Genomic DNA, 19,876 nt, shown 5'->3' with positions numbered 1-19,876 from the left:
ATTATAATTTGAATATATAATATTAAGAAGCATAGTATTTAGTAGCTTAGTGGCAAGAAAAGAACTCTTTTTCCTGAATACAGAGGGGTTTGATCCCCCATGTCATGCATTTCTTGAAATTTTAGATTTTAAGCGGCTCGGTTAAATTAGTCAAATTTGACTCGTTCTCACTAATTTAACTCGAGTTTGATCGATTTGTTTTGGTTTGATTTTTTGTATGGTCCAAATATTGGATCAGACTAGAATTAGGTTTGGTTAATTGGTTTTTTGATTGAATTGATCGATCCGATCCGATTTTAATAACTATGAGTAACACTGTCCTATTCAATGTATTACTTTTTTGGAGGTTTCTACTTGTGTGTTGTTGTGGGTTAAAATCAAGGTTTTGAAAACTGGCCGGTCAAATCAATTAAACCGTAAACCGTTACAAAAAATGAATCGGTTAAATGCAAAAACCGTAAATTTTAAAAACCACTATTGAATCGTCGAACTCGCTGGGAACCGGTCGGTCAAACCGAACCGTGATCCGGCCGGTTTTTTGAATTGGGAAGCAAACGACGCCGTTTCATTGATTCTGAATCAATGAGCCCTAACTCCTCCACTACTCGTCTACTCCATTAGTCCAGTCTCCACAGCCCTAACCTCCAGAACCAGAACGCGCTAGCCTCTCTCTGTCTCTCACACTCAGTCCACAGCTCCTGGTCCTCCCTTACTTCCGTCCAGCCACCGCCTGCTATCGCCGCCGTCGGAACGTCCAGCTTCGAAGAGCCACCGCCTGCTTCCTCACTTCCCCTTCATCGCGCAGCAGCCGTCGCAAACTTCCTTCCTCTCCATCGCGCAGCCACCGGGCGAACGTGGAAGCCTCAGTCGCGCAGTCACTGTCCGTCGGCGCCAGCTCTGTTCCACTGCAGCCACTGCCTGCTCGAAGGCCGTTCGAAGCCCATTCGAAGGTGAAACTTGTCGTGGTGTCTTCCTCTTGCATGCTCTGTTCAAGGTTTTTAGCTTCTAGGTAATTTTTTTTAACTATAATCGAATAATTTGTTGTTACTGTGAAGTTATGTGAATTGTGAACCGTGAACTGTAAGCTATGTCTATGATTTAGAATTTTGATTTTTCTGTGAATTGTGAACTGAACTGGGAACTTTGTTGAATGATTGTTGAATAATTATGAATAATTATTGTTAGTTAAGTTGTGAATTTTGTTGTTGTAACTTGTTACTAGGTTGAATTATTATCGAATAATTTTGACTTAATGAGATTATTGGGTTGGAGTGATTTGCTGTGGGTTCTTGTGAACCTGTGATTTTGTACTTGTTAATTCGTTAAATAGTTGTTGTGATTCTTGCAATTGAGATTATTGGGTTGTTTTGCACTTCTCACATTGTTAATTTGCTAAATTGTTGCTGTTATTGTGATTCTTCATTCTTGAGATTGAAATTGTCTTTGTTTTTTGTTATTGGGTTGCTGGATTTTCTATTTGGATTTTGTACTTGTTGGTTCGTTAAATTGTTGTGATTCTTGAAAGTTGAAATTGAGATTATTGGGTTGCTTTGTTCTTATCAAATTGTTAATTTGCTAAATTACTGGTGTTATTGTGATTCTTGAGATTGAGATTGTCTTTATTTTTTGTTATTGGGTTGCTGAATTTTCTATTCGGATTTTTTGTAATAATAATTGTTGAAACATTGATTAATTGTTGGTTCTAAACCTTGTTGTTGATTGCTTGAAGCATGATTAATTTTTGAAGCATTGATTGATTAATTGATTAGGGTAGGGTTGTGTTGTGTGGTTCCAAGATGAATATGATTGTTTTGCACTTTTGCTTTGCGATGCTTGCTGGTGGTTATTTGATCTCACAGCATTTCAGCATTTGATCAATGAAATGTTTTGCAAACATTCAGTTTTTGGTTTGCATTTCCATATATTGACTTGGATTTATACCTTACTAAAAGTTGTCCAATGGAATAAGTCAAGCTGATCTCATGAAAATTCCAAATGACTAATAACATTGAATGACAAACTTGGATCAATTGGATGTTGGCATTTTATGTTTGGTTAGTTGTTTTTGTTATTTGACTTTTGAGTTTGTATTTGAATAAGATAATAACATTATAGTTTATGTAGTACTTTTAATTTGGATGATATTTTAAAGTTTATGTTAGAATATAATTATGTTTTAATATATTTATTGATATTTTATTTATTATTTTATTATAAAACGGTTTTTTCGGTTCAACCACGGTCGTGTTAATAATTCTAAACGTAAGTGGATACTTTTGACAAAACCTTCAACGTTAAAATTATCAAAAAACCTAAACTCTACTTCTAAGAAAATGCAGAACTGCTTTAAGATAAATGTGTGATGCCAAAAACCTTGTTATAAATTGCCTAGGAATCCATCCAAAACAACAGATACATAATGATGCAAAAAGCTTCTTTGTTACAAATTGTGTGTCGATCTATTCATAAACCTACAACTAATTATTTATTGTTAGCAACATATTGCACCCTAAACCAAAATTCTAGAAACCGAACCGATCATCGAACTACTTTAGTTATTGGTTCATTGGTTTACAGATTCAACTGATTCGACCGTGTATATCATGTCTTTATATGAATTATATCCAAGAAAAAATAGTGTCATGTCATATGTTTTGTCCATATAGTATCCATACTTGGTTGATTTTAACTCTTTTAATTATAGTTTTTATTCCAATATATGTTTGGCGTATGTTCTCATCCGGAAAAAGCATTCCTCTAACAATTATGAAATTTGATTTTGTGTTTTATATACAGGTAATTGTTTCAATATTTTTTTAAAATTAGAGAATAAACTATTTTTTCTTATGCGTCTCATTGTCTCCGTCGCTGTCGCCGCCGCCGCCGCGCCTGAAGCTTGTGTTTCTTCAATCTTCCACTGCTGCTCTGGTGCTGAGTCTGCGATGACGCCACTCGGCTTCGGTTTCAGCTCTCCTGCTTCCGCTCTTGCCAGTCGCCTCCACTGCGTTTGCCGTTCTGCTTCTGCTGCTTTTTCGGTGCGAATTTGTGAGTATACTCTGTTCTTCTGTGTGAATCTGTGTTCTTGCATATTCAGTTAGAAGAAGCTTTAATGCTGTTACCTTCAATGGAGCTGGTTCTGTTGTTTTTCTTTTGTTTCTTGACCTATGAGCAGTGTTATTGTTTCTTGTTCTTGCTTGCTATGCTCGCTTTGCTTTTGATCATAACTTTATATCTATAGGGGGGAAATGCGGCTTTGTGATTTTTGTGCTAATTCATGTGATGTTCAGCTTGATTGGATGGTTAACATTGCTGAGAAATGCAAAAGGAAAAAGTGTGGGATTTTGGAATCTGAAAATCATTTTGGAACTTCCTTAGATAATGAATTGTTAATTTTACTCAATATTATGTTTGCGAATCTGGTGTGATTTCATGGACTGGGGCTTCTAACTTCATTTAGATTCTTCTGTTGGCTTATTCCAATGTTCTAGTTACGAAAACAGAAACAAAATCTGAGTAGAGTAATTCTGATGTATATATTTTATAAATGAAAGGGTTCATAACAATATGATTTTGCAATACTTTGTGACTTGCTACCCTTTTTTTCCTAAAAGAAAAAAGTTATCTCTTAAATTTCTTGGACCACAAAAATTGGTTTTAATTTGCTTATGATTCAATTTTATATAATCCAATCCATGCATAGCCCTTTATTGATCATTGCATTGGTGTTCTTGCTGCCTCTGCTATAAGTTGAATTTTGCAAATTGTTAGTGTTTTGGCTGCTAATTTTTGTTGATGCTCAATTCCTATTAACCTGTACTTGCTCTAAACTATTTTTAGTTGCACTGTCGTTGTTCTTCTGCATCACTTTTTATTTGTTTTCTCTTCCAGTTAAATTCTTACTTTCCTTACAGGCTACTATTGTTGGACCTGAAATGAACTGGGGAACCTGTGGAAGATTATTTTGAAGAAGATTATTCAATGATTCGTCACCGCAGATTGCTCTCTTCCACTACAAATTTTTGCAAACTCACCCACAATTTCTCTGTCCCTCGCTCCTTTATTTCCCCGGTACCTTTTAAGCAAAAGTTAATATCTTTTACCTCTATAACCGCATTCACTTCAGTTCGGAGAATCGCAGGTTTCTGCAGAGATTTGAACTTTGTTGAGCAGCTTAGTTCAATCAGATGCTACTGCCATAATGGTGGTGGGCATAAGGAATGGACTGAGGAAATTGAGTACTTGGATGAATCGGGTAGTATCCTTTACAAGGGGAAGGGTATAAGGTCCGTGGAGCCTGGGATTGATGATCATGTGATGGTGGGTGAGGTCAAGAAGCCCTTTGTAAATGCTGCGGCTGTGGCGAAAATAGTTGAGGTTGGGAAGAGGTGGAAATGGGGGCCAGAGTTGGAGACACAATTGGGCAAGCTCCAGTTTGTGCCTAACATGACTCACATTGTTCAATCCTTGAAGATCACTAGCGATAGTGATGCATGTTTGAGTTTGTTTAGGTGGGCGAAGCGGCAACCTTGGTATTCATCTAGTGATGAGTGTTATGTTATCTTGTTTGATTCTCTTAACCAGCGTAGGGACTTTGATGGAATACAATCATTGTTTGATGAGATGGTTGGTGATTCTACCAGTACTGGAGCTTCCTTGTCTGTTTCATGTAATCGGGTGATTCAATATTTGGCCAATGCTGAGAAGTTGGAGGTCTCATTTTGCTGCTTTAAGAAGATACAGGAGGCCGGTGGTGAGATTGATACCGAAACATACAATTCCCTTATTACTTTGTTTTTGGGTAAAGGTTTGCCTTATAAGGCATTTGAGATATACGAGAGCATGGAAAAGGCCAGTTGTTCATTGAATAGTTCAACTTACGAATTGATGATCCCAAACTTGGCAAAGTCAGGCCGTCTGGATGCTGCTTTCAAACTCTTCCAAGAAATGAAAGGAAGAGGTTTCCGGCCAGGCCTAAGCATCTTTTTGTCACTTGTTGATTCAATGGGGAAGGCTGGGAGATTAGACAGTGCAATGAAGGCTTACACAGAGATGCGAGGTTATGGGTACAAGCCACCACCTACTATATTTGTTTCTCTAATTGAATCTTATGTGAAGTCTGGAAAGTTAGAAACTACTCTTAAGCTTTGGGATGAGATGAAGAAAACAGGGTACAGGCCTAACTTTGGGTTATACACTTTGATCATTGAATCCCATGCGAAATCAGGGAAGCTTGACATTGCTCTGTCTGCATTTTCAGACATGGAAAAAGCGGGCTTTCTGCCGACTCCATCTACATATACTTGTCTATTGGAAATGCATGCTGCGTCTGGACAAATAGATCATGCAATGAGGCTGTACAATTCAATGACAAATGCTGGTTTGAGGCCTCCTCTGAGCACATACACTGTTCTTTTGACTCTACTTGCTAATAAGAAGCTGGTGGATGTGGCTGCCAAAATCCTACTTGAAATGAAGGCCATGGGATATTTAGTGGATGTCACAGCTAGTGATGTTTTGATGGTTTATATCAAGGAAGGCTCAGTTGATCTTGCTTTGAGGTGGCTGCGTTTCATGGGCTCATCCGGGATTAGAACCAATAATTTTATAATCAGGCAGTTGTTTGAGTCGTGCATGAAGAATGGATTATATGAATCAGCCAAGCCTCTTCTTGAAACGTATGTAAACTCAGCTGCAAAAGTTGACTTGATACTCTACACGTCCATTCTAGCTTATCTAGTTAGGTGTCAGGAAGAGCAGAATGAGAGACACTTGATGTCTATCCTTAGCGCTACGAAGCATAAGGCGCATGTTTTCACGTGCGGACTTTTCTGTGGCCCAGAGCAGAGGGGACAACCGGTGTTATCTTTTGTCAGGGAATTCTTTCAAAGTATTGATTATGAATTGGAGGAAGGCGCAGCAAGGTACTTTGTGAATGTTCTTCTCAATTACCTAGTTCTAATGGGGCAGATAAACCGAGCTCGATGTGTTTGGAAGGTTGCATATGAGAACAAGCTTTTCCCAAAGGCTATAGTTTTTGATCAGCATATCGCCTGGTCCCTTGATGTTAGAAACTTGTCTGTTGGAGCAGCTCTTATAGCAGTAGTGCACACTCTTCACAGGTTTAGGAAGCGCATGCTCTATTACGGTATTGTACCAAGACGGATTAAGCTGGTGACAGGGCCCACTTTAAAGATCGTGATTGCGCAGATGTTGAGCTCTGTAGAGTCTCCATTTGAGGTCAGTAAGGTGGTTCTTAGGGCCACAGGAGATTCAGTCATGGAGTGGTTTAAGAAACCGATAGTTCAGCAGTTTCTTCTGAATGAAATTCCATCTAGGGCTGATATCCTGATGCACAGGCTCAACATACTTTTTCCCAGTTCAGCACCTGAAATTAGGTCTTTATCCCCACCTAAACCTCTCATTTCTGGCAGGGAGTATAAGCAATCTTCGTAGCCATCGGATAGTAACAGGTACTTCATTTTTAATTGTAAGTCAAAGGGTTACTGAGTAGTGCAAATGCTTCTGTGTGTTTAGAAAGCCAATGCCATGAACAGTTACTAGGTAATAAAGAATTTGGAATAAAATTTTTCCCATGACATGCATATTAGATTATTTCGTTTCAAATTTTCAATTAGTTCCACTGTATGAGTGGTGCTTGAAGTTAAATGGACAAAAGCGAATGATGACTGCATAGGACAGGACGAAAAAGATTGCATGTATTAAGTACGTAGAGAAAGTGGAAAATAACGTCTTAAAAGCTAGTTGTTAAGAGGAAGAACCACTCTTCTTAATACAACATCAAACATTTCATACTACCCGATGTAGGACTTTGGGCACTGCATAATATCCAAGTTCCTAACATGTTTGTCCTCCAAAGAGTTGAGGACTTCAATGCAATTTACTACATGGACAGGATACAGATTTTGTTGGTGTTAACTGGAGGAGCTATTTTTTGGAAGTGTTAAACTAACTATGAATAGCTCTTCTGCTATACATGCTGAACATGTTGTTTGTTATGGTGCTGCTTCACATGCAATGTAGATGAAGAGCTTTGTTTGTACTGCTGGAATAGTTTTGCTACAATAGAAAGACTTCTTTTAAGCTTTTTCAAACATATTTAGGCATCACTCTAGATTCATGGAGCTATTTAGTCATGTTTATATATATATGTGAATTGTGAAATAATAGTTGGAGATTAAGTGATTTTTACATGCTAAAGACCCGGTTTTCACCTGGTTTTTACTCGGCCCGAAGGTGTGTAGGTTTCATCGGGTCTAGGACTGGGTTAGGGTCTAAAAATTAGGCCCGGTATATATTTCAGGTCGAGTCTAGATTAGGCCAAACCCGGTTTAACCCGGCCCATGTACACTCCTACTACATTAATAACAGACCCTGGACGCACCTTCTGATCCCACATACTTCCATCTAGGGGTGGCAAGCGGGAAAGTCTACCCCGCCCCGCCAAAAGCTCACTTTTTAGCGAGTTGGCCCACACCGCCCCGCTTAGTGAGGCGGTCCTAGAATCCCACCCCGTCCTGCCTAACTGCGGGCTGGCGGGCTAATCCCGCCAAAGCTCCTCCTTTTTTATACTATTAATTACTAAATAATATATATAATTTCACAATCATATTAATAAATTTATAATTTTTAAAAGTATAAAAAATTATATTTTTTATATTAACAAACATTAAAGTCTTTGTAATTATAAATATTGTCTCCAAAACATAATTATAAATACTGTTTCCAAGCAACATAAACATAATCCAAAACACTCAATTTTCATCTTCATACTCTTGTAAGTTGGGTTGGAAGAAGTTGGATTTTGGCAAAAAAATTACAAAAATATCCCCTTGCCAAAAAAACTAAGAAGTTGCGCAAGGCCTACGGTTTAAGCGGTGCGGGTTAGGCGAGTTTTTGCTCTTTGATGATCCCAATTTTTCAACCCGGCCCGTCTTTTTTGGCGCGTTACGCGGGCCGACCCAGCGGGTTTAGACCCGTTTGCCACCCTTACTCCCATCCCATAGTATCACTCTCCTAAATTTGTACTAGATCAAACTTAGTCACAACCTACATCTTAGATCCAATCAATCCTAACATGTTCAATTTATTTTTCTTTTTCATGTCTTTCACCATACTCAATTTTTCAACACCCTGTCACCTCTGACATTGCAAGAGTTAAAAATCATTTTAAGATTTTACAACACATCTTTTTATGATTTTTGGATTTACATCTTCGTGCTTTCTCTTTCTGCTTTGTCAATCTCTTTTTTTTTTTTTTTTACCAATTTCTTTATTTTGTACTTGGAGAATAGCCATTTTTGTATTCTTCATTGTACTGTACCACTCTTGACTCAATTGCCGATTTCTATGTTCTCCTATTTTCAAGCATTTGATCCTTCCCTTGTAATGCCTTCTCATCTCTAGTTCTCTATTTTCCATCCTCAATATCCACGCCAACCTCTAAGTCAATCTCAACATTTTCATCATCAAATATCTCATCATCCAAGACCATACAATCTCCATTGATTGCTTCATTTCCACCATCAACAGATTCGACCCTGTAGACTAAGTTATTTTTTTTAGGCTCTGAACAACTCACTTCCAGATCACCATCAAACCCATCGTCCCTAGAAGAACTGAACCCCTCCATCATCAACAAAGCAAGGTGATCAGTTTCAGTCTCGAGCTCCTGAGGTTGGCGCTCCGTCAGATGTGTTTCTTATCCAGCGGTAGAGAAGACAATGTCGCCATCGCCATCAAGCACTTGTCTTGAACGCCGGCTCGTTGGTCTATCTCGTTACTATTCTCTTGCAAGCCTCCACTTCCTTCTTGCTTCCCTTCATGCTTCCCATGGAGAGAACCACAGAACCCATTATTTGAAATGGAATCAACCCGATCCAGAATCTCAACGCCCAACACACATGTTGTACCCGCTTTTGCATTGGTCTGGGCCTTTGGTTAATGTGATGAGGCCCAATTTATTTTCCCTAGTAGCGTTGGCACATCTTATATTATTGGGCCAAGCAATGAGTTTGTTTGTGTTTATATTTTTTTGCCTCAAGACCCCTTTGTTCAGCTCATTGTTCCACCTCAATAATCCCAACATAACAGTTTTTTCATATTCCACCTCATTTATATCTTTATAACCCACCAAATATGCACTTTCCTCTAAATCTTTCTTATACGTTACCCTGTTATTGTTCTTCTGATTTGAATTTCAATTAATCCATTCATTCAAAATATATTCTAGAATTACCAATCTACCCTTATCTGCATCTTCCTCCCTTGGCCTCGCCATCACCAACTCAACCGCCGGATCACTGCCCACTACTGTGAAACTATAGATATTTTACCACTAACAACCAAATTCCCTGGTGCTCTTGTAAGACTCAATTTCACCTTCCTCTTTCAGCTTGCAATCCAATTCGTAACTCTCATGGCCAACCTCTTTTACTAGAACATTGACTCTACTTGTGCCTATTGTGATGTAGATCTACTCGTTGATTATGTCCATAACACAAGTATTAATTTGCACACGTCTCACACTAAATGATATGCATAATTCTGTGTCTTTGTCACACCCAATTACTTTTCCCTACTAGCCTCCTATCATATTGAATGTCTCCACTAACCACGTATGCAAAGGAACACCAAAACACTCTAGCCACACCTTCGAGTTTCACTTTGCTCTTTCTTTTCCCATCTCTATACACTATAGAAAACTTGCAAAAGGCTGTTCATTTTGAATGTGAGGGGTTCTTCTGCATTCAATAAACTATTAAAAGTCAAAAGTGCTTTGTATGTGATGAGTTTGGAAAACTCTAAATTAATATTTGTGATGACTAAACATTATTAATATGATCAATTGCAAAATTAATTTTGGATTTAATATTGATTAAATTAATTTTGTAATGCAGGTTTTATTTGGGCCAGGATGAATGTTATTGATGCAAGCCCAAATGCTTTCTTGTGTGCTTGGTGTTTGATTCAAACTTACCAGGAAAGCAAATGCTTTTATTGGGCCAAAATTCAATAAGCCAAAAGTGTTCTATGCATGCTGTGGTCCGAAAATATTTTTGGGCCAATTTAAATCCTAATATTACCAAGTCCAAACATTGCTTTGATGAAAGCTTCCAAGTCTAGCCCGAAACCAAGTTTAAATGAAAGCATAAAGGCTTCTTGCTTTCCAACGGATTCCATTGCTTGCTAAGAATGGATTTCAAAATTAATATGCTAGCCTTGGAACTATGAGAGAGAAATTGATTTTGATGTGATGGGAATCATTATGATTAATGATACACGCTAACCCACCAGGGAAGTAAAAGCAACTCTTTTAACTTGCTACATTTCATTTAATTGCTTTTACTCTAATTTCATATTCTCTCTCATCTCTTTCTTCTTCTCTCTTCGGTTAATACACAGGAAACAATGACTTCCTTGAAATAAAAATGGAGCTACTGAAGCAAGGGAAGGACAAGCTACAAGACCATCGAGTTGATGGCACGAAAAAGAAAAAGAAAAGTATGCTGTGGTTGAGATTATCACCTAATCTGGTAAGATTTGGTGAGGTAATCTCGGATCCTTCATACTCAAAAAAGAAGGATGAAGATTCGGCCAAGAGGTGAGATTCTTGAAGCATGGCTTGTCTTTGATTCTGCTCAACCACCACAGGGAGTAGCTAGAGTGGCGAAGTGATGATTGAAGGCAGAGATTGAAGCAGATGAAGTCATTATCATCATGAGGCATCAAGGGCCAGAAATCCATCTTGGAGAGGAAGCCAAGGATGGAGAGCCCGGATTGATGAAGGGTGATGATCAAGAAAGAACTAGAGGTAATTGCATGTTGGTTAATGCATGGTTATCTCTTCTATCTCTATGTGGCCGAACCGGTTCTGTTTCTTGAAGGAGGAAGAAGTCGGTTTGGGTGTTGGCTTCAAGTGTGGAGGCTTCTCTCTTCTTTAAAAAGGGAGAACAGCCACTGTTTGGAGCAAGGAGTAAGATTTGAGAGTGTAAGGCACAGAGTTCTCAGAGCTACCTAAGCTAGCAGTTCTTCTTCTTCTTCAATGTTTTCTGTTTTGTATTTTTCTGTTTAATTTTGTCATGTCTTGAGTCTCATGGAAAAAGGCAAACAGTGAGGTTTGTATGAAAAAGCCATAGAGCGGAAAAAGGCAAAGAGTGCAAAATTAAAAGAAAAAGCCATAGATGTCCTAGAGTTCCTTTGTACATCTGTGTTGTGTTTCATGATTCTGTGGGAATCCCCTTGTAAGTTGGGTTAGCACTTTACAACTTGTAATCTGGATGATTATAGTGAAATTCTATCATTGTTGTGATGGAGATTGGATGTAGGCTGCACTGCACTTAGCAGCTGAACCAGGATATATCTGGGTGTAATCTTCTCTCTTTCTTCCTATCACAATTCTGTTTTTACTGTTCAGATGAAAAATAAAAAATGTCTCGTGTCAAGTGATGAGACAAAATGAAAATGTCTCGTGGCTAGGGACGAGCTAAAAACAGAAAAGTTTCTTTTAAGACCAGCAAGTGTTAGCAAGCAAAAAAGGGGCTAAGATTCAACCCCCCCTTCTCTTAGCCACTGAAACCATCAGTATGCTCCTAGTTCTCGTACTTGCACAACTTGAGAAAAATTCTTCCCAATCATGGCCTTTAAAGAATTATAATCAATGGCCTTCATCATATCGCCTACTAAACTCCTATGTAACCAGTTTAAGTTCTCTTTTGCAATGGGTACTTCCATCTTCTTCGTCCACCCATTGCCATGCGAATATTCTTTTTTCTCTTTTCTCATATCTTTCACATTCATCCTGAATTCCTTTGAGTCTTCCCTTGAGAATGATGCTTTACAATATTTGGAGCACCATGAACATCATGATACCTCTTTATATTCTTTACTTCATTCACCGATACCTAACTTCTCCTACTGAAACAACCTTTTTTCGCAATCTCATTCTATTCGTTTTTGCAATAGTCTTCATAGATCAACCCTTCGCATTATATCGTATGAAAGCAAAAATATAAATATTACCATTTTTTATTTTCGTGATAGATATATATCATTTATACGTTCAATCCAGTTGAACAAGTGGTACAATTCCTTCTTTGATATATCTTCGGAAAGATGATCTACAAAAATAGAGAATGACTCATTTTTCAGACGACAATACTCTTCTCAGTTCCAAACTCTATTATAGTGCCCAAATTTTTCCTATAAATAAGATCTTCATGGAGCATTAGTTCCTTGTCTAAAAACAAAAGCAATTAATAGTTTCTGTGAAATAAATATTGTAGAGAGTGTCTAATGTAAAATTAAAGCGTTGTAAGGAATATATACTGAATTTTAGGTGGACTCTCTAATACTCATTAATTACTATAAATTGTGATATAAGAGTGTTCCATTGTGATCACACTATATTGTAATTATGATTGAATATAGTGAATATTTTTTGTAGTTTTACCTGTGATTTTTTCCAGATATTTTATGGGTTTTCCATGTTAAATTGAGGGTGTTAATTTGTTGCTAACGTAGTACATATTTCACTATTTACTATACGGGTACTATTCACTGTATAGTACTATTTAGGGTTAAGTACTTTTGTCGTTTCTAAGGTCTGAGGTCAAAATCAAAATCGTGTGCGACTTTTTTTTTCTTATTAAAATCACCATCAACGTTAAAAATATTATAAAGTTGTCCTTTTGTCTATAAATAATATTTTTCGGACAATTTTATCCTTAAACAAAAATAAAAAGAAAACCCGCCCCACCCTTACCACTAACCCCCTACATCATCAGTCATCACCACCACCACCACCACACCACTCTTCATCCATCAATCTGAATCCATCACAGCACCATCCCTTCATCTAAACAACACCAACAATGGCAACAACTCAATTTTGAGGTGAGAAAAGAAGGAAAAAGCTTAGCAACAACAACTCAATGGCAACAATAACTTAAAAGTTATATTTTTCATTCCATCTCCATCAAATACACACCAATATCTCATCTCTAGAAAATAACTAGTTCTTATCTCTAGTTTTTTTAGTCCCTTTCAACAAATTTAATTGTAATTTAAAGATCTCAGAACAAAAAATCAAAACTTTTTTATAAAATAATAATAATTCCACAAAAACACTGATGTATATATTCTTCAAAAATAAAAATAAAAAATAGGAAGAATGGAGAACAGAATAAGAACATCGAACAAGGAACGAGAGCAAGAAAAAAATAGGAACAAGAAACTTGAGGTGGTGAAAAGTGTGGCTGAGTTGGTCTGTTGAGGGCGGTAGAGACGGTGGAGTAGGAGAACCAAGTCGAGATTCAACATCAAAATGAGATATTTGGGCTTGACACTAAAGTAGGAGACTCAAATCGGCGGCTTGAGCTAAAACGACGCCATTGATGTTGATGCCGACATGGTTGTCATTGAGGCTTAAGAAGGGGCCGAGATCGCCGAGGGAGAGGTTGGCGAGGGAGAGGTCGTCGTGAGAGACGAAGATGGTGAGCCGACGCCAATGGAAGAAGGGTTGAGGTTGGTGATGGAGAGGGAGAAGAAGGTGGTGGAGAAGGAGGCAGGGGCGGAGGTGTTAGGGTGGCGGAAAGGGAGAGAAGAAGAATTGGGGTGGGGGAGTGGGAGGAAGTTCAAAGAGAGACTGGTCGGAGGAAAGGGATAGGGTGGGAAGAGAGTGAAGAGATACCGGTGGTAGGGGTTGATTTTTTTAATATTATTTTTATTATTGTTAAAGGTAATTTGGTCAAAAACTAAAAATTGAGGTAGAAAAATGACGATTTCATAATGTTTTGTAATGTTGAGGATGATTTTAATAAGAAAAAAAAATTTGGGGGGCGATTTTGATTTTAACATCAAATCTTTGGGACGAAAAACGTACTTAACCGTGCTATTTACTTATGCGGTTATTGTTCACCTGTACGAAATTACATCACTTACAATTTTGTTTGCTGTATTTACTAGTGATATTTTACATCATTTTTTGGTGCGCTTCCACTTACGCTCATAGTATTTAATATGCTAGGAGCAAGATTCTAAAAACCGGACCAAACTGGCCGGTTCGACCAGGTTAGCCGGGAACAAGTTTTCTGACCGGTCTAATTGATCTCCAAAACTTCTCTACAAAAAATTGGTCAAAAAACCGATTGAACCGGTGGTTAACCGGTGGTCCGGACGAACCGGACGGGTTTTTTAAAGTTCTGGTTTTTGAAAATAGCCCAAAACGGCGTCGTTTTTTCAAGGGAAAAAAATAAAACAAAACCCACGACCCACTAAGCTAACCCACCCCCAAATCACGGTGTTGTCACCACGCCTCCCTCAACCCAACTTTCCTTTTCCTCCAACGAGCAGAGGGACTCCACCATCCACACCACAATCGACGCCGTCAGTGAGCCAGTGACCACCAGCGGTTGCCACCCTCGCGGTTTGAAGCGTCCAGAATCATCGTCGTCTGGTCTTCGGAAGAACACACACGACACACCCACAACATAGCTGTCAGCGGTGTCGTCGTCTTGAGCTCTGAACACTGAAGCTTCTGGTGTCGGCGTCGTCGGCTTGTCGTCGGCTTCTGTCAACATCGTAGTCGGGCATCTGTTCTGCTGCCGTGAACCGCAGTGAGTTCTTGGGTTTTTCAATTAATTTTTTTATTTGGTTTTAATTAACTGTATGAATTGCTGGTTGCTGCAGTAAGGAATTTAGTTTAGATTTAAGTTCAGTTAATCTTTTTATTTTGTTAATTATATGAATTGATGGCTTGATGCAGAGTTCTTATTCTGCTTTTCAATTTTTTTTTGTTTTGTTAATTATATGAATCAATCGTTATGTAATTCTGAATTTTACTGAATATAAATTTGATATAAGTTCAATTTTGGAACTTTGGACTTTGAATTGAATTTTGCTGAATATAATTTTTTATTTTGAATGCTGTATGAATTGATATAATCTTCTGGGTTCTGAATTGTTATCATTTTGAATTTTTCTATAATTGTTGGATGTAATTTATAATTTGGATTTATAAATTTTGGATTTGATTTCGCTTCTGAAGCCATGACAAATCCCTTCCAATTCAATCAATCATGGCATTCACGGACATGTTCCTGCATTGAAGTATTTTTTCTTTTGTCAATCTCTCCATATGTTGTGTTCTCTTTTGGCTACATAAAGTCACTCTTGGTATGGTAGAAATTTCTAGAATTAGATAATTGTTGAGAATGTAGTTTAGAGGGGTTTTTATTTTTATTGGTACCATTTGTTTCTAAACAATGGAGAGATCCTGTCTTAATTATTATGAATGTATTATTTCTATTAGTGTTTTTAATGAGCATCTTAATGTATCCAGTGTTAGTATTTTTAAGAAATCTGTTAATATCTAATTTTCAGGTATAACACCTTTTAGTCTCATGTTGAGGTATAACTTCAAAATTATTTTCATATTAAAATTTTTAGATTTAGAAATTATTAAATTTAAATATTGAAAATTATATATTAAATTTTTAACAATTTTATTTATATTTAATTAAACCGGTTGAACCCCGGTCAAATCCCGATCGAACCACTGAACCAGTGAACCAGTTGCCTCACCGGTTCATTGACCGGTCCAGTTTTCGCAACCTTGGCTAGGAGTGTACCCGACTCTGATTACCCCTAACATGAGCTGCGTAACTACTTTGCTCCTCTTCAGTCTACCACCTTCGGCTTCTCGATCTCCTCGATCATCTCCTTCTCTCCTAGACCTCTCTTCCAATTCGCCGTTTCTCGTCGATTTCTCCGTACCTCATCCGCCTCACCGTTGCTTCTCGGGCTTTGCAACCTTCTGTCGTCAATCTTTTCTCCTTGTACTGGTTTCTGCTGTACTTCTTGTTTATTACATTGTTTTTGTTGATGCTATTAAAGTTTGACCCTTCTTGTTGCTGTGTCTTGCATTTTAAACCCTTGTTTAATACATTGTTATTACTACTGCTGTTTCTTACATAGTACTATTAGTTTTGCAGCTGCAGTTTTTTAAACAACCATTGGTGTTATTGATGCTGTGAAAACCCTCATTGTTGATTCTATTTTATTAATTTTATTATTTGCAAAATGATGAAGTTTTACCAATGTTTTGAAAACTAGTTCGAACCGATCTGATCGGTCGAACTGGAAACCAACAAGCATAGCGGTTCGGCGAGTAAGCATAATCGCCGGTGTCAAAAACTGTTGGACCTCTGAATCGGCCGAAAATTGCCCAGTTGAACAGACTGAGATCTGGCTGGTTTTCAACTTTGACACAAAGTGGCGCTCTTTCATCATATAATTAATTAAGAAAAACCTAACGTAAACCTAATTTCCGTAACCTGCATCTTCTCCTTCTCGAGCTCTCCGATCCTCCCTCACTCCCTCAGCAAAAGAAAAATAAAAAATCACATCACTTGCCGTTAGTGGTGTCAATATGTTTGGCCCTATAGGGCTTTGGCCCTACTTTATAGGGCCAGAAGAATAAAAAGTCCTTTAACTAATAGGGTCAAATTTTTAAAAAGCCCTCAGGGCCAAAAACCCTCATGGGCCAAAAGCCCTAGGGCCAACCCATGGGTTACCTAATCTTTTTTTTTTTATATTTTTTATTTCAACACACATAAAACTTATTAAAAGTCATTAGTTTGTTTTATCCCTTTATCATTTTTATGCGTAAAAAATAAAAAAATTGAAAAATAAATGTTAAAAATGTACATTGATCATATTAAATCCAACTTTTAACTATATATATCAAGAAATCAAACATGGAATTCACTATCTCATCACCATTTTTCTTACTTTCTAGTATTTACCATTAATAATGTCTCTAGAAAATCAAAATAAAATTGACACAAAAGTTCATCATCTAAAATCATAAATGTTGAGGGGGATGCATCGTTTCTGTTGACGCTTCTTCTTCATGAATTTCACCAATTTCATCATCTAAAATCAACCAATTAAAAAACAGTTAGAAATTCAATTTAAAATATTATTTGAAAAAAATAGCATAAATATTTACCATCATGATTTGGAACAAATCCACGTAACCAACTCCTTGTGCAAATAAGCATTTGAACATGCTCATGAAGAGTGGAACTTCTATATTTTGTTAAAACACGTCCACCAATACTGAATGCAGACTCAGATGCTACTGTAGTGATGGGAATACTTAAAACATCTCTGGCCATAACTGACAGAGTGGGAAACCTATCCTCATTAATCTTCCAAAAATTCAGCACATCATACTTCAAATCATCTTCATTGGTGTGAATCAAACCTTCTTTTAGATAAATCTCTAATTCATCTTTATCTTTGGAAGTTTGGGTTTCACAGTCAAATTCTCTAAACTCCTAAAAGATGTAGTATAAAGATTATTTAAATAACGAATAAACATAATAGGAGAAAAATAATACTATATTAAAATTAAATACCTTCATCACCATTTTGCTCTTCTTTGTAAGCCTTCCTTCTTCAGGTGACATAGGAGATTGATTACTACTTTGAGAAATTGTTGAACCACCAAAAGTATTTATGTACTCTCCATACAACCTTTTAAATTTCTCCAATACTTCATTTGCCTTCAATTCAAAGGTTGAAGGATCTAGTTTTTTGTAACAAAACCTCAAGAACTTTAACTTTAATCGAGGATCAAGAATTGCCCCAAAAGCCAAGACAGTGCTATAATCCTTCCAATATTTATCAAACTTCATCTTCATTCTGAAAGCCATGTTCATAATAACAACATCATCACAAGTTTGATTGTCTTCCAAAAGACATTCAATTTTCCAAACTTGCATAAAATACAAATTTGATGTTGGATATGATGAACCCGAAATGAGATTTGTAGTTTCATAAAATGGCTCTAAAAATTCACACATTTTTTTGCTAAGCTCCATTCTTCATTTGTCGGACAATCTTTATAAGCTCCATCTACAACACTAAGGATGTCAAACACTTTTTCAAGTTTAATTGCACTTTCCAACATCATATATGTAGAATTCCATCGAGTTGGAACATCTGATTTTAGACCAACACCTTCTTCAATTTCTGCTTGCTGCACACAATCTTTAAATTTCATCATTCTCCCATCAGAAGCTTTCACATATTTCACACTCTCTCTTATTTTAAATAAAGCTCCAGCAGCCACCTTTAACCCTTCTTGCACAATCAAATTTAAAATGTGAGCGGAGCAACGCACATGAAAATATTCTCCATCGCAAAGCAAACTATTCTGCTTACGTAGATGAGTTTTTAAGATGTTTTGCATGTTGTCATTTGCAGAAGCATTATCTAAAGTAATAGAGAATACTTTCTTATCAATACCCCATTGCTTCAAAGAGTTAAATAAGACTGCTTCCATATCAGTTCCAGTATGGGGAGGAATCATTCGACAAAAATTCAAAATCTTACTCACTAGTCGCCAATTCTCATAAACAAAATGAGCTGTCAGACAAATATATCCTTCAGTGGTAGATGCTGTCCACACATCAGATGTCAAACAAATTCTATTAGGTATCCTAGACATCTTCTGCCTCAATTTCTCTTTCTCTGTTGAATAAATCATTTGAAGATCTGAAACTAAAGTATTTCTAGAAGGCATGATAATCGTTGGACTAATGTAATTAATCTAATCTCTAATACCCTCATACTCAACAAAGCTAAACGCAAGATCATGTTTTGCTATAGCTTGAGCGAGTTTTTTTCTATGAACATTCTGATCAATTTTAGTTGGCAAACCCTCTATATCATCATCAAATCTAATATTGAGGGGTATAGATTTACAAGAAACTATATGACGACTCAGATGAGAAGTCCCGTAACCATTCTTAGTTTTTGGATTTTTTCCAATTTTGTATTCACGATGACAAAAATTGCATTCAGCCTTTTCAATACCATCTCTGTATTTTCCAATCTTCTTAAAAAACCTCCAAACATTACATTTTTACCAGAATCAACACTACCAGAAGCTTGAACAGGAGTCTCAGAAATAATCTCATCATCCATGTTTATAAATTTTCTAATCATATCCAAATAATGTGTATTAAAAATCTATAGCAACAACAACAACATTCATTAATTCATATTAATTATTCATCTTATCTAAATAGGCATATGCAACTGCAAAATTCAACAAATTAAACTAATATGACAACTATATACACATTAGAAATGACTAAAAAAGCTACCTTCTATGACAACTATATTGGTCCACTGCATTTATAATTTTGTTTCATCCACTCCAGCACAAAATATCACAGCCATAGACAACAAAAATAGGGTAAAAGGTGAAAAAAGAAAGGTGAAAATGATGGGACTCTTCTGAATGATTCTAGAAATAAGTACATATAATAAAGTGTAGGAATCATTCGTAACTAAAAGTTATTAAGAGTGCTTAATCATTCGTAATTCACAGCACTAATCATGTTAGTGTTAGATACCATATAATCCCATCAAACATAAAATTATCTCAAGAAATTTCTTGATATTATTTTCTTTACCCCATTATTTTGCAAGCAGGATTTCATATGAACCATGCATCCTCCACCATTATCACACTTGTTGATATAGCTATATATACAAATGAAGAACAAGAAAAATGACTCACTAATTGATTAGGCTTAAGCTACAAAATTCTCCCTTAGAATCAAATAATGCAATCTAGATCCACCAATGGCATTATTTATCATACACATGCACACTCTTTGGTCCTTTAAAGCCTCCACAACTCCAACACTAGCAGCCACAATCCAAGGCTTTCTAGCTGAGCTACTCTGTATTAATTCGTCTCTCAAAAATTAAACAAGTGATGAATAACTATGTATTTTGATTCATGAAGTAGCACAAGGTTGATGTTATCTATCTATAT

General features: G+C 36.8%; 2 protein-coding genes across 6 annotated transcripts; one reads left to right on the top strand and one right to left on the bottom strand.

Annotated features, from left to right (window-relative positions):
- Positions 1 to 632: 632 nt before the first annotated feature.
- LOC107493369 (pentatricopeptide repeat-containing protein At1g79490, mitochondrial-like) lies at positions 633 to 10,413 on the top strand. Of its 5 annotated transcripts, none has more exons than XM_052263193.1 (4): positions 633 to 1,009; positions 2,797 to 3,045; positions 3,912 to 6,470; positions 9,918 to 10,413. In XM_052263193.1, the coding sequence occupies exon 3, from the start codon at positions 3,979 to 3,981 to the stop codon at positions 6,451 to 6,453; it is 2,475 nt and encodes an 824-aa protein (XP_052119153.1). In that variant the 5' UTR covers positions 633 to 1,009; positions 2,797 to 3,045; positions 3,912 to 3,978; the 3' UTR covers positions 6,454 to 6,470; positions 9,918 to 10,413. The 5 variants fall into 5 exon arrangements, with proteins under 5 accessions (XP_052119153.1, XP_052119155.1, XP_052119156.1 ...); XM_052263195.1 differs by lacking the exon at positions 9,918 to 10,413 and adding an exon at positions 6,826 to 7,080; XM_052263196.1 differs by lacking the exon at positions 9,918 to 10,413 and having other exon boundaries at positions 633 to 950; positions 2,896 to 3,045; positions 3,912 to 6,815.
- Positions 10,414 to 16,839: 6,426 nt separating this feature from the next.
- LOC127748322 (zinc finger BED domain-containing protein RICESLEEPER 1-like) lies at positions 16,840 to 17,814 on the bottom strand. The gene is made up of 3 exons (XM_052262588.1): positions 17,442 to 17,814; positions 17,030 to 17,360; positions 16,840 to 16,953 (listed from the first exon to the last, which is right to left on the bottom strand). The coding sequence occupies exons 1-3, from the start codon at positions 17,805 to 17,807 to the stop codon at positions 16,883 to 16,885; spliced, it is 768 nt and encodes a 255-aa protein (XP_052118548.1). The 5' UTR covers positions 17,808 to 17,814; the 3' UTR covers positions 16,840 to 16,882.
- Positions 17,815 to 19,876: the final 2,062 nt, after the last annotated feature.

Source organism: Arachis duranensis, chromosome 6 (assembly GCF_000817695.3).
Source record: "Arachis duranensis cultivar V14167 chromosome 6, aradu.V14167.gnm2.J7QH, whole genome shotgun sequence".
Classification (NCBI taxonomy): domain Eukaryota; kingdom Viridiplantae; phylum Streptophyta; class Magnoliopsida; order Fabales; family Fabaceae; genus Arachis; species Arachis duranensis.
Note: the sequence above shows the minus strand (reverse complement) of the source record. Positions and strands in the feature narration are given on the sequence as shown.